Raw genomic sequence first — 14484 nt, forward strand, 5'->3', positions numbered from 1 at the left:
TTTTATATAAGTTACCTTTAATTTCTACTACCACTTGGGTTTATTTTAGACTATTGAACAAAACAATCGCTGTTTTTTAGAATTAGGTATAATAGCACAACTAGTGTCATAGTTTATACATGAAGAGTATATATGTGAAAACATTATAGATGCAAAATATCTTTAGTTTAATATTGCTAAACTAAAGACATGGTTTTTGTAGTCTGTTTACATTGGCGTGATGGTGTCTGCGATTTAGTAACACTTTGGAAAGTATCAACTACTTTAGAGAGCTTTTTTTCGTTGTGAAACAAATCAACCGAAAATATAAACAGATACTGTAATAAATAGCTGAATACCAACTGAAATCAGCAATGTTAAAAAAATATTACTTCCTTTGTTTCATATTATATGATGTTTTAGCCATTTTATTTTGTTTCACAATATAAAATGTTTTGGAAAAAAATTCAAGTTTTTATGCAAAAAATTAAATTTGTATAATTTTGTGACTATTTAGATTCTGCAGTAAATCATATTATTAGTCAAATTATGTTGAATATCTAAAAACTAAAAGAATTAATTAGTTCCTTAAACTTTGTGTTTTTAGGCAAAACATCCTATATTTTAAAACAGTGGGAGTATTTTATATTTAAGAATTGAATTATATGGTTGAACAAAACAATTTACAGTCAAACGTTTATAAATTAATACTTTATAAATTAATAACCTCTCTAAATTAATATATTCTTCCGGTCCCGAGTTGGGACCAGTGTAAAATATGACATAAATCGATAAATTAATAAGATAATATTTTTTTTGAAAATATCATGTAAACATATGGTCTCATCTATATTGTAAATTAATAATTGTATAAACTTATCAATATATATATATATATATATATATATATATATATATATTTAACTTTTTATTTTTTTTTTCCGGCAAATCAAATTATATTATACAATAAAGAGAGTTTTACATGATATATGAACCACTCAAATACAACCATTGACACAAATAAAGGAAATTGAACACAATTTCGATGAAGGAGTGGAAATGACCCTGCTTTCCAATCGGAAGCCTTACATGCTAACAGATAAAATCTGTTACGTCCCCCCTTCACATACTCGTAGTTGGCTATCATCTTATAGATGAAACTCCAAAATGCTTTTCGCATTACTCTGATTAAAAGAAAAAACTGTAGTGTTGCTTGAAATGATTCTAATTCTTGTCTTTTGAAACTCAATACGATATACTCGAAACGTCTTACGCAACGTTGCCGGTTGGTACCCATGATTTTCCATTTCATAGAAATGTGATTTTCCGACCACGGGAAAGAGAAAACATCACCATCACAATCACTCTTCACCATCTTCCTTCTCATCACGCTCGTTACTTGATTCGGGTTGTACCAAAGACAAGTCAACTGAATATAACGATGAACTCGTTCTGATAAAAGAAAGGCTTCCGACCAAGGAAAGTAATCACCATCGTCATCATAAAAAAAAGTCATCACCTTAACTTTGGAACCATATAATCCTAAACCCATACAATCAATCCACGAGACGAAAAATTCCAACCAAGGTAATGGGAAACCATCACCATCATCAGACAATTTTAACGGCACAAGAAATCCATTGTCACATTCAACACAAGAGTACCAAGTCCCATATCTTGCACATGTGACCAGAATTCCGAGGATAAAACTTAATCCCAACTCAATTCGAGAAGCATACCCGATTTGATATATGATTCCGGTTCCGTCAAGGAGAATGATTCCTTCGTTTATTCCGGGATCAAAAACCCATGTAACATCTCCATACCATTCGGTAAGAGGACTTTCACCGGTTGATAACCGGAAAATCCACCGGTAGTGAGCAAACGCACCGGAAACAAACCTTCTACCAAGAAGGACATCACAATTCCATGGAATCGACATTACAAAGAAAGGGCGCCAATGGATGCGGTATGAATCTGTCAAATCTTTCAGTGAAAGCCAAACGAATTGGTAGATAATCCAAATCAAGAATGGCTCAAGAGGCGTGGCCGGAGTCTGATTTGCAATTGACGGACTCAGTCCCTGAATCACCACCGTCGCGAAGAGGCAAAATGTGTGGGTTTGATAATTTTGATTTGCCATTTTTAACTACATAAATCTAAAACTGAACAGCAATTAGGGGAAGTAGAAGCAACTGAATAAGAAAAAGACGATGGCCGACGCCGGAGAAGCCGACGCCGGCCGGAAACGGCGGAGATAACGAAAAGGTGTTAGTTTGTCTTTGAAGTCGCTCTCGGGAGAGAAAATGGATAGTTATTTTATTTTTATGCTAAATATATATTTAACTTTTTATATATATATATATATATATATATATATATATATATATATATATATATGATATAAATTTTTATATGTCATATATGAATTACTATGATATATATTTAAAATATTATATGTAAAATTTTAATGAACTATGACTCTATTATTCGAAAAAAGTTTGTGTTGTTTCTAAACTTAATAATTGCTTCTCTACTTGCAATTGATTTTAAAAAGATATTGTTTATAAAGAAAAAAATTATTTTTAGATAAAAAATTTTAAAAAAATTATAAAATTAGTAAAATAATTTATCGATAAATTAATACCTCTATAAATAAATAAAATTTCATGGTCCCAACATTATTAATTTATAGAGGTTTTACTGTATTAATTTCAGTGTCTCTCATATGTTGATAAAATCTATAAGTTCAATAAAATGAAATCCTTCAATTTATCAGTTCCAACCTAAGTATTAAATAATTCACTTGATTAAATACATATCAAAAATTCCATTCTGCTTAAAAAAAAAAAAAAAGATTACCACGCCAAGAGACAAGTAAATCAGACCGTTTTTGGACTGATGAGCTAATGAAACCAATATGTTTCATGAATTCAAAAATACCACAAAACGTGCAGAGAATTATAGTTTTTGTTAATCGCATATTCATTTTAGATATAATGTATTAAAAGGCGATATATTTGTAATCTTAAAATATATTGTTAATTTGAACAAAATGCTGTATGAGATTTGTTTTCTGAAAATTCTAATAACCCTAGCCATAATTTTGCATAACAGTCTCCAAATCAACGTACGTACTGTATATTGGCGCGTAAGATGTGATTGAAAAGTGGTTCCAATAAGTTGTCTGTAACCATATATATCACAAATAATTCACATAAATAATCTTTTTTATATATAGTTTTATCATCGATGCATAATTAAAGTTCTGAGAGTGCCAAGTCTCTCCCTCATGCTGTTATCAACATTATTGTTGGAAGTCTGTCGGTTGGATTTTGGTCCAATTGGTTTACCTGATAGTCAGAAATGCAGGCGGCCTGACTACCCCCTAGCACTTAGTCGGAAGGTATTCCAAACTCGGGATAGACAGAGTGGTAGCCCGAAGGGCCTAGCCGTTAACACGGTGGACCAGTCCACTATGTAGCACTTCGGTGCGTTCCTACCGGGACCGACCGGATAGCCGATAGAGTTTATCAAAAAAAAAAAAAAAGTTCTGAGAGTGAATAAAGCTGTAACTTTTAAAACATATATAAAATCGTATAGTTTGAACACTTTTTAAAAGTTTCTTTCAAAGATGTTAAAATTACACGAGCATCAAAGTTCAATATATCATAAAAGCTACTTGATGGTTTCTAGTTTTTAGTGTACATAGTACAAGTTTTACTGAAAGAATTTGGCCGTATAGTAATTAAACGTACTTTTAGTATAATACAATTCTTTTTAGTAATTTTTGTCAATACAAATTAGATAATATCGTTAGAAAAGTATTTGGGGTAAAACACAAGTTGGTGAGTATAGGAGTAGGATGCGATCCGAGAGCTAGACAGAGACGTGTGCATGGGGACACGAAGACTGAATAATCTTTTGTTCTCAAGTGTACGTGGTTGCATGTTTACGTGCGTATATGTATATCCGTATATATATGATGTTGATATGATCATGAATTTTTTTACTTTCTTTTTTGGTTTTATTGATGATCATGATGAGATCATTATTGGTCCTATCCGGAAAACGATAAAATGTTCTAAAAGTATCCAAAAGACACCAAATGCGTACTCCTACGTACATAAATGTATCTATACTAGTATAATCGCAGCACTTTTTGTGACGGGTGGGTAAAAAAGCTTTCGGGTATATCGGATATCCGACCCATTTTAAAAATTCCTTCACAAAAAATTTGTTGGGTCGGGTTAAATTTAACCCAACTCATACACCGAATATTCCATATTTAATAATTTAGATTTTTAGAAGATTTGATTAAGATTTATAATTATGATTCTCCTATCATCTTTGTTTGATTTGTTTTTAACTGTTTTAAATCATCATATAATACATAAAGTAAAAAAAAAAATCAATTTTTTTTCTGCATGTACTGTGATTCGAAATTTTAAAAACGGACATATATTATCCAATTGACGAAAATGTGTGTTCAACGTTCTACATCGATTAAAATATTTAGACAATGATTCAGAATCATATTATAAATAAGAACATTAATAAAATAAATGAGTTTTTTGGCGGGATGGGTTTGGCGGGACGGGTTTTTGAATTAACAATAATAAAAAGATTAAAATATCATTAATCTGCCGCTTCAATACGGATTTAATCCTTATTTTTTTTAATACAAATCACAGGACGGGTTAAAAAATTACGGAACGGATTATATTTCGGAAATGATTTATATGGCGGACGAATTTGAATCAATATTTATATACCGCTTTAATACGGGTTAAATCCTCAGTTTATTAATAATTATCTCGTGGACTCGTGGTATACCATTATTTAATAACAATTGTAAACTATAATATAAATAAATATGTTATAAAGAGATACAATTTACAAAATATTTTTATACTAACTTTAAAATTAAATCATCCCGCGGTGTACCGCGGGTTAAAATCTAGTTGTCTTGTTACAATAGTATTGTTTTGGTATATATGTATAATTTTTTTTCCTTTTTTTTTTTTTTTAATGGTATGATCGCATCATATCTCTAGAATATTGGCCCGCAACGTCTAATCCCTATTTGTAGTGAATTAATGACTAAGTAAATAACTACCCACACATTTATTATATGCAAAATATTATATTTTTCTCTAAATATTTCGATCATTCCAATATTTAATCACATGTCTTTGGTCTTAAACTCTTAATACATACTTTCTGCTAGCTCATTGTGGACAATGTTTGATCACCACCTAGACTTTGGACTTCTCCCTACTCTCATGCAGTCATGCTCAAACTGAAATTAATCAAAAAAAGGTTTAAAATCACTAATTCGTGGGAGATACCAAAATTACTAATTCGTGGAATTACTATCGAGAGATAAATCTTCAAATTGCCGTTCCTCGCTGCCAATCTGATTTTTTCGTCATACTAATTTTTTCTTAATATAGTCATATATATAGTTCTTCTTGGATTAATGGGTTTTCGCTCGTTTCTGTAGTATGTATTAATTGTTATTTAAGTATTCTTTAGATAATTGTTAGATGTATGAAAGGTTTGATTTAACTTTTAACAGTATAGATTTTACCTTTAGTTGAGTTATTTAATATTTTCTTATTGTTTAGGAAAAATTTTCAATATATATGCGTGTGTACGTATAAGGTCTCAGTCACGTAGTTGCGGTTAAAGAATTATACACCGCTTTTGTATTTCCCTATGTTTTGTTTCATAAACCTGAATACTTGATTCCCATTCCATGCAACCTAAGCTCATAGCTGATTTCTTATAAATATTAAAGTAGTTATGTCTTTTTAACAAACAAAAAAAGTATTTTCTTTGTTTCATTATATTAAATGTTTTAGGAATTTTATTTTGTTTTATACTCCATCCGTTTCAAAATCTAAGACGTTTTGGAAAAACTTTTTTTGTTTCAAAATATAAGTCGTTTTCAAGTTTCTATGCAAATTATAAATTATTTTAATATTTTTTGATTATTTTTATTATGCAATATCTTTTATGATTGGCTGAACTTTTAAAAAGTAGATTTTCTTAATCGGCGTGCTTTTAGCTAAAACGCCTTATATTTTGAAACGGAGGAAGTATTATAAGATGTTTTACAAATTTCAATGTTAATTCAAATGCATTTGACAACTTGTGACTATTTATATTTTGCCGTTTTAACTTTTTCTTATGATTGGTTAATTTTTTTTTAACTAAATATAAATAATGTTTTTAAAAAAAATAAATGACGTATATATGTATACATTGGCTTAAACCTCTTATATTTTGAAACAAAAAAAATATATTAAATGTACAGTATCAAACAAACGAGCAAATAATTTTAAGACTAGAATTAATTATTTGCTCGACACATATTGGCATATTGGAAACGAGCAAAAAGCCAGCTAAAAAGCACCAAAATTAGTGTACTTTTACTTATCAATTGAATTGTTTGTTATTCGATGTTTTACTTTACTTGTACATTATTGTTCATAAATGCTTATCTTGATTAACAAAGATTCAATTTACAACTATTTTTAATATACAAATTTCTCAGGCTTTAGTTGACAAAAATCTTAAATGAATAAACATCCAAACGTCAATTTATTTTAAAGGGAGTATATTAGGAAAAATTATTTCGTAATCCACCTCAAATGTCAAAATGAAATTTATATTAAATTTTGGGAGATACTATTTATATAGATTTAATAATTATGAAGAACAATGTAAGAACCAGCCTTTTAAACGTAAATCGACATTATTATTATTTTGATTTAAAATTAAAACGGTCAAAGATACTATTTGTATATTATCTTTTCCAATAAATATATATAATTTTTAAGAATATACCAAATACATATACCATTTTACAAGCCTTCTTATAATCTTCCTAAACCTTGAAAGCTTTATAATGCTTCTCAAATGATTTTGTGGTATTTTTGATTTTCTAAAAAAAAATGTTTATTAATTTTGATATCAAAACATAGAATTAATATTTTAAAATTTTACCCAAAAAAAAAAAACACAAAGGCGAAGACATCCAGAAAAGAACAAACATTTCCAATTAGGTTAAAGGAAGATAGCGAGAGACACTCATTGTGGGCAAAACATCGCTTAAGGTGGAAGCAAAGGAATCGCCTTTCTCCTTTTAAAGGACCAAATTTAATTGAACGGACCAATCAATTTACTAGAAATTAAAGTTTATCCATATATAATCAAATCTCAACATGACGTCATCAAACAAATTGAATTCCCTAAGGCATTGATGATTTAGTGTATACATATCATGGTCACCACTTTGGAAAATGTATAACACAATAAAGAGCTGATGTAATATATCCCGTTAGGCTAATTTTCTACTTAAATTGAATTAATTTTATAAAATAGGTGTAAGCTAGTGTGTGTTCAAACATCATGCATAAAATCAGTTAGAAGAACAACCAAAATTAGGTTATAAGATGACATATATGAAAAGTCCTAAAACGTTAGAGATAATAGCATAAAGTGGTTTATTCGATAGAGTTAGATTCCTATCTATCTATTTGTATTGTTTCTTTTATTTTGTAATATATATATACGTGGAATATACTTTCACTCCATATATTGTATACAAATTATATAGATATACGTAGCATCATAATGTAACAGCCACATATGGTTTAGAAGCGATTTCAATGTTTATGGAATTTATTCTCAAACAATATAACACATATATATTTTTTGGTAAAGAACATAATACATAAATTACCAAAATGCTAGTTATATACAAATTAATTAAGATAATTGATTCCTTTTATACTGTAAATTCCATTTTGTTGTTGCAAAACATTTAAGAGTTATAATGTACATAAAGGATACGTGAATTTTATATATATTAGAATAAAATACATTGCTAAAAAAACATTATAATAATAATAATAAGGTTTTCTATATATACCTAGGTAAATTATGTCATTGGTCATTCGTAATTGGAGAAAAAAATAGCGAAAATAAGCTACACTTTTCATGGATTTAAAGTTTTAAACCAAAATTTAATTTCTAACTAAAATCTTTGAAACAATGAATCTTTCTGATTAATATGTAGGAAGGAATGATACTTTGTTGAGTTTTTGCATAGGTAATTTTTTTTTTGGTAGGATTTGCATAGATAATTTTTTTTTTGGTAGGAATTGCATAGGTATTTAATAATAAAACGAATTAGCTGATTAGGAAAAAAAGGAAAAATAAAAATAGTAAAAAGATATGAGCTTACCCAAGAGAAGAATCACGAAAGTCGAAAGCAACCGAAAGCTCGTGTCTTGTTGTTTGCATGTTGGGTCCTTTTGTCTCTCTTTTTCTCTATCTACGGATGTGCAAAAGATGCTCATATACGTAGCGTCGTTCATCAGAATATAAACTATTAACAGTAATTTTAAAAAGGTCTCGATGTTGATCCCTTTTTGAGTATTTATATAATATTAACGTGGGAACAAAAAAAAAGTAATTATAGAATTTAATAGTAATCTACGTATAAAGTTGCATGATCAAGAGAGCTTTTAGGGCGTAGAGAGAAGGAGATAGAGAGAGTTAGAGAGCCCATCGCCACACATGAAGAGAATGGAAAAGCATAAAACGAGACATGGATACGTTTTGTCTCTACGTATAAACCAAAGCAACACCACTCATTTTCAATTATTTATTCATCAAAACTTATTTTCACCATCTATAAAAAATAGCGTGTCTACAATGTTTCTTGTTGAATATATAGTCTTACAATATATATAAAAAGTAAAAAAAAAAATAACAAGCAAGACATATAACCAAATCAATTCAAACATAACACAACTTACTATATGTGTTTCGGTTTAATTGTTAAAAACTGGTTAAAACCGATGTGTTCGTTAAAAACTGCAACTTTGACTTGGTTCAGTTACAACACAATCCAATAAGGTTACTAAAAAGAACATATGGTAGAAAATTAATAATATATCATGTATATTTACTGCTATTTGCGAAGTTAACATTTGTGTTAGATTTATTACTATTTTGGTAGATTTTTTCTATTGACATTTGGAATAATGTGATATATGAAACTCACTCCCTAGAATATATTACAGGGTTGTTTTTTCTTCTTCTTTTTTTTCTTTTCTGGATCATCGGGGACAGTTAGGTATCTATCCCAATTATAAATAGAATTTGATCAAATATATGCCTTTCAAACTTCATTAAGTCAAGTGACTAAAGCTTTTGATTTTTTGAGAGAAATACTTCTAAGTTGACAGTAATGTGAAAACTCAAATTCTTAAACTCTAAGTCTCTAACAGAAACATATATATAAACCTTTAGCAAATTCTTAAACTCTAACCGCAACTTTTAGACCTCTCGCCATAACACACATACCATGACAGTATACAAAAGAAAAACGAGAGATGGGTTTTTGTCAAAAAACAGAAGGGAATTTGTTAAATTTGAAAAGTGAATGTGTTATTGTACTTACTGAAATAAATTAAATTATAACTGACTTTATTTCTTATAATTTATCTTACATTTTTTCTTTTTGAAAAAGAAGTATATATATACTTTGCGATCAATGAAATGATACAATCGGTTGGCCAAAACTAAAGAAAACAAATAACCAGCAACCATAAGACCATGATTAATGGCAGGTTCTTAAAAAAATCTTAAGTTGGATCTTAGCAATAAATGATTAAAATTAAATCCCAATTAAGCTACTATTGCTAAGAGAATTTCTTAGCTAAGCAACAAAAACATAGTTAAGATCCATATTTTACAAATATATTACTTAAATATTCATAAGATTTATTTCTAAAACACTATGGATAATCATGTTCTAAAGAAACAAACTATACCAAAAATCGGATTTAAATAATATATGTACATACGTGATGAGGACTACTGAGTAAATGGGAATTGACTCATAGGCACACTTTCCGCGTTTTGCATGGCTGGATGATGCATAAGCTCTTCAAAAGTAGGAGTTTTATCAAATAAGACTTATCAAATAGAAATATTTATAAATTCGTACACATTATTTTAGAACAGCTCACTTATTTAAACGTCGTTTATGTACTATATTCATAATGCGATTTACTTGTTTCCAACCATATGGATCGATTCCTAGCTAGTTGACTCTTGTTTTAGTATATTAAAAATGAAAGCACTTTAAGAATTGTAATTAAGCCTTAATTAATTAAATAATAATTTATCTAGCTAATGATATAGTATTAATCTATCAATTAATTCTCTTTATGAATTCTAGTCAACAGTATTCTTGAAAATATTTATTTACTTGTGATTCCCTTGTCCTCTAAAACTCAACAGATACATATATCCACCGTCTTAGCACTAGTTCAAAATTAAATACTCTAAATTAAAAGTTATAATCAAAAGAAAATTCAAAATGAAATTCTCTGATACCAAAATTGTATTTGATTAGGGGTTCATGATTTTTTATTTTTCTATTTCTGTGGACTTGGGGTTCGTGAATCTTTTAAGTGTGGCGTATGAAACTATAAACAAAAGGGAGGTGAGGCATAGGCTAGGATAAAATTCCAGAACAAGTGGAGGCCAATGAAACGTGAAGTTCCAACTTTCCGTTAATTTATAAAAATGATTTTTAAAGAGGCGAATATAGACACCTTAATATTCTGGTGGCCGCGGCTATTATTTTTCAATGATAAAATATCCAAAAATTATAAAATGTATACTAATATAAATATCAAATTAAATAGCATATATAGTTCCATTATTAAACACTGTTCTAGCGTTGTTGATGACTTTTAATTGAGTAATTTGGGTGGCAATGGAGGACTTTTCTAATGACTTGTTGGATGTGAAAATCAACATGATACAATCATACTGATTTTTGGCTAACCATATAGATAAGCCATATTTTTGTTTGTTAAATTTATATTATATTTCTAAGATAATTTTTTTACTAATGTTAATAATAAGACATTACTACATTAGCTAATCGAGCACAGCTATTATTATAACATGTTCCAAGGAGTTACATGCAACGAAATCTCATCCACATGTGACTCAGTCACTCAGGTAGAAAATTACGAAGTGAAAGGTTAATCCACCACATGACTCAATAATTTGGTTAATGTAAATTTTATAAATATCTCATAGTCACATATCATAAAAGGGATCCAAAATATCTTATAGAAGAATTATTCTCAATAATAAACATCTAAAAATACTTAAAGTACTCTAAACCACTTAAAATTAAGTAGGAACTATGAACTAACTTGGGTGATTGTTTGTCAATATAATGCTCTAAACCGTTTATGATTTCAGCATTGAAAGATCCTCAGAAAATATCACTTTGGTGTACAAAGCCTAAGGGGTTCCCAGAAAATACCTGAACAATTTTTGACATTTTTCGTATAAATAAATGTTCATGTACTCTCCAACGATCACTTTATCTTGAAAATATTTAAAATCACGCAAAAAAAAAGCGAAAACCAAAATTCTTCATAAACAATGATCATTGTTTATACTCATGAGTACATTTCTGTGCACGGATTCATCTTCATTTCTTTCTTTTTTATCTAAGATGAACATAAAATAGGAAATAGAACTTTAACAACAATATGTCATCTACCATAAATGAATTAAATTTAAAAAATATATTAGTTTACTACAATATTACAATCTTTATATATTAAAAACAGGCGGACTAAAAAAAGAAGGTTAAATTGTTTGTGAATATATGTTATTTTTCATTAATCAAAATTAAATGTAAATTACAATCATTTTACGAAATATAGATTAAGATATTTTACTATAACTATTGGAAAACAAAGGTACACTATTGTTTTAAATATAATTTACGCTATTTTCATTGAAATTTTTTATGAACACCGTGAGTCCATGACCTTTCCGTGGTCAATAGTGTTAGAGACCCTTTTCCAGAATAAAGCTACCTAGTCCCCACTAATTACACTAAAAATTTCAATATATTTGATTTTTAAATTCAGTCATTTTCTTTTTCTATTTATACCTCGATTTATGTACGTATATTCATCAGTCAACCTTATGAATTTTTTTTTTTATAAAATATATTTTGCAGTTTCTCATAACATTATGTAAGTTTTTGTTCGTTCTTTCTTTAATTTTTATTTTGTCATGGATGTAAAATAAAAGCTCCGTTCGCTTATAACAGTTTGAACATATTTTTAAAAAAATATATTTCCCTAAGTTTCCCTAAAAATTGCACAAGAATGAGTAACTTGCACCTTTTTTTCTTTTTCTTTCTGTTAAAGGGTTTAAAATATAAATTCTTTATGATGTACAAATATATAATTTTGTATCTAAGTATTAAACATTTATGTAACATCGTTATTTTTAGATAACAAATTCTAAGTGAGGGAGGATCTTATTTCATTATATATAAGTGGAGTGGATGCTATATCCGGTGGCAGAGAAACAAAGAGAGAGCGAGAGAGGAAACGAAATTTAAAATTTGAACACATATCCCCTTTTATTTGTAGTACAAATGGCAAAAGAAATACAAAGGTGGAAATTCAAAAGCAGAGAGGATTGGGGAGAATTTTTCTTCTTTTGGATGGGAATTTTTCCATTTTGTGTTGTCCATTTCAGCGCAGCAAACTTGACAAATGGGAGGATGCCACCTTTGCCAAATGAAATGACCAAATACATCTAAGTTAGTGTGGAATAAAATAAACTTAAATAATACTTAATACATAGTATATCTGTATATAACTATATATTAATATAAACTTATAAAAAAAAAACCTATAATGCATTTTGGAATATTAAAAACCCCCACAGTTTTATGAACAATGGTCTGAGCCTTTTAAGCCACCGTTCATAATGGCGGTGAGATCGACGGCTCCTATTTTATTGGAATTGATTAATTGGAGGAATTGTTGGAAGTGAAGTGAAAGGACCGAACGCAACGTACGTAGCCACAAAATATGCTAAATGGTGTAACCTAAAGAATTTTAATCTTTCCATAATATTCTTTATTATCTCTTTGAGAGAAGATTATAAGAAAAAGATGATATTATCACTTTATCATTTCTCTCGTCCATCCAATTAAAACAAGGATATGATCTCATGCAAATTCGTACGGTAACATGTATGATATATTCCCACGTGAGTCTCGTAGATCTCAAGTCATTTGCCATATTTGTATATCACGTGTTATGGTTTGGATTGTATACACTACTTACTAACTTGTTGAGAATCGACTTCACTATCTTGCACGATTGAGGTTGCATGTGGTCCGATGAGATTTAAGATGTGGTACCTTTTTCTTTGCATATCATTGTCATTTTAACGCAACTATGTGCGTGGTAGCATAGTGGTCTCAAGTCTATAGCCAAGACCACGAACATAAATTAGTTACAATTATGAATTTGATTTATTGTGTACGAACATTTTGCGTAGGCCACTTAGTCATTTAGGTTTTGATTCGATTGTTTTATATGCTGTGGGTTCGCAGAAAACTTCTTGTTAAGAGATGTGCTTACTTCTAAAATTTATCAGAGGGTTGGGTGAAACCTGAACCAGTGGCGGAGGCAGAGGTTTGATAGGGGGTCAGTTGACCCCCATGAATTTTTAAAAATCCATTATATGTCATTAGCAATAATTCTAACGACCCCAACTTATAATAAATTTTGACCCCAATACAAAATTAATATTGCAACTTGAAAGAAAAAATAGTTTAAATATTTGAAAGTTTGATTTTCACTAAAATTTTAGACCCATAATTAACTTTAAATAAAAGAAATACTCACCTAATATTATTTCAGTTTTTACAAAACACCAAAAAAAATATTAAAGTTTTTAGTGTATTATCTTATATTAAAAAAAAATTTTTTGACCCCCATAACATAAATTTCTACCTCCGCCACTGACCTGAACATTCGATGTTTAAATCTATGAAACAGATTTTTGTATATAAAAATATCTTTCCACGTTTCTGAAATGTAAATATATATTGATTGATAGAAATCAAGTGTGACTAAAATGTATAACGGTAATTAATATGTTGCGTAGTGGATAGGATAATTAGTATAAAGGTGGCCGACAATAAATGAGGATTCAGAAGGCACCGATTCATGAGACTAGGCATACGGCAAAAGATGAAAAAGCAGCTTTCATGTTTATAAATATATTTTGTATGTGGTTACAACTTATTTCCAATTCAAAATTTAATTTTGAGAATAAAGAAGAAAGGATCAGATAAAACGCAACAAGCAACAAGCAAGTAGAATAAATCATGTCACATTGTTAAAAATATATTTTGTATGTGGTTACAACGAATTATTTTGTATTCAAAATGTAGTTTTGAGAATAAAGAAGCAATTATGATCATATATTCATATTTAAAATAAAAAACACCGCACGCAACGCAAGTTGCAACAAGTAGCATAAATCATGTCAAAATTATCCATATCAGCTTGAATCATCCAATTCGGGGTGGTGCTAGTCTTGCCAAACTTTCTTGAAAGATGTCCAATGGTA

The 14484-nt window shown here is 29.1% G+C and overlaps 1 protein-coding gene across 1 annotated transcript; it reads right to left on the reverse strand.

The window, feature by feature from the left end:
* Positions 1–910: 910 nt before the first annotated feature.
* Positions 911–2305, reverse strand: LOC9310114. Its single transcript, XM_021021656.1, has one exon. It carries the CDS (start codon positions 2120–2122, stop codon positions 929–931), a length of 1194 nt encoding a protein of 397 aa, XP_020877315.1. The 5' UTR covers positions 2123–2305; the 3' UTR covers positions 911–928.
* Between the last annotated feature and the right edge of the window lie 12179 nt (positions 2306–14484).

Source organism: Arabidopsis lyrata, assembly GCF_000004255.2.
Source record: "Arabidopsis lyrata subsp. lyrata unplaced genomic scaffold ARALYscaffold_6, whole genome shotgun sequence".
Taxonomy (NCBI): Eukaryota; Viridiplantae; Streptophyta; class Magnoliopsida; order Brassicales; family Brassicaceae; genus Arabidopsis; species Arabidopsis lyrata.

Coding starts and splice junctions, on each gene's coding strand:
- LOC9310114 (XM_021021656.1), bottom strand. CDS start 2,122: ATGGCAAATCAAAATTATCAAACCCACACATTTTGCCTCTTCGCGACG.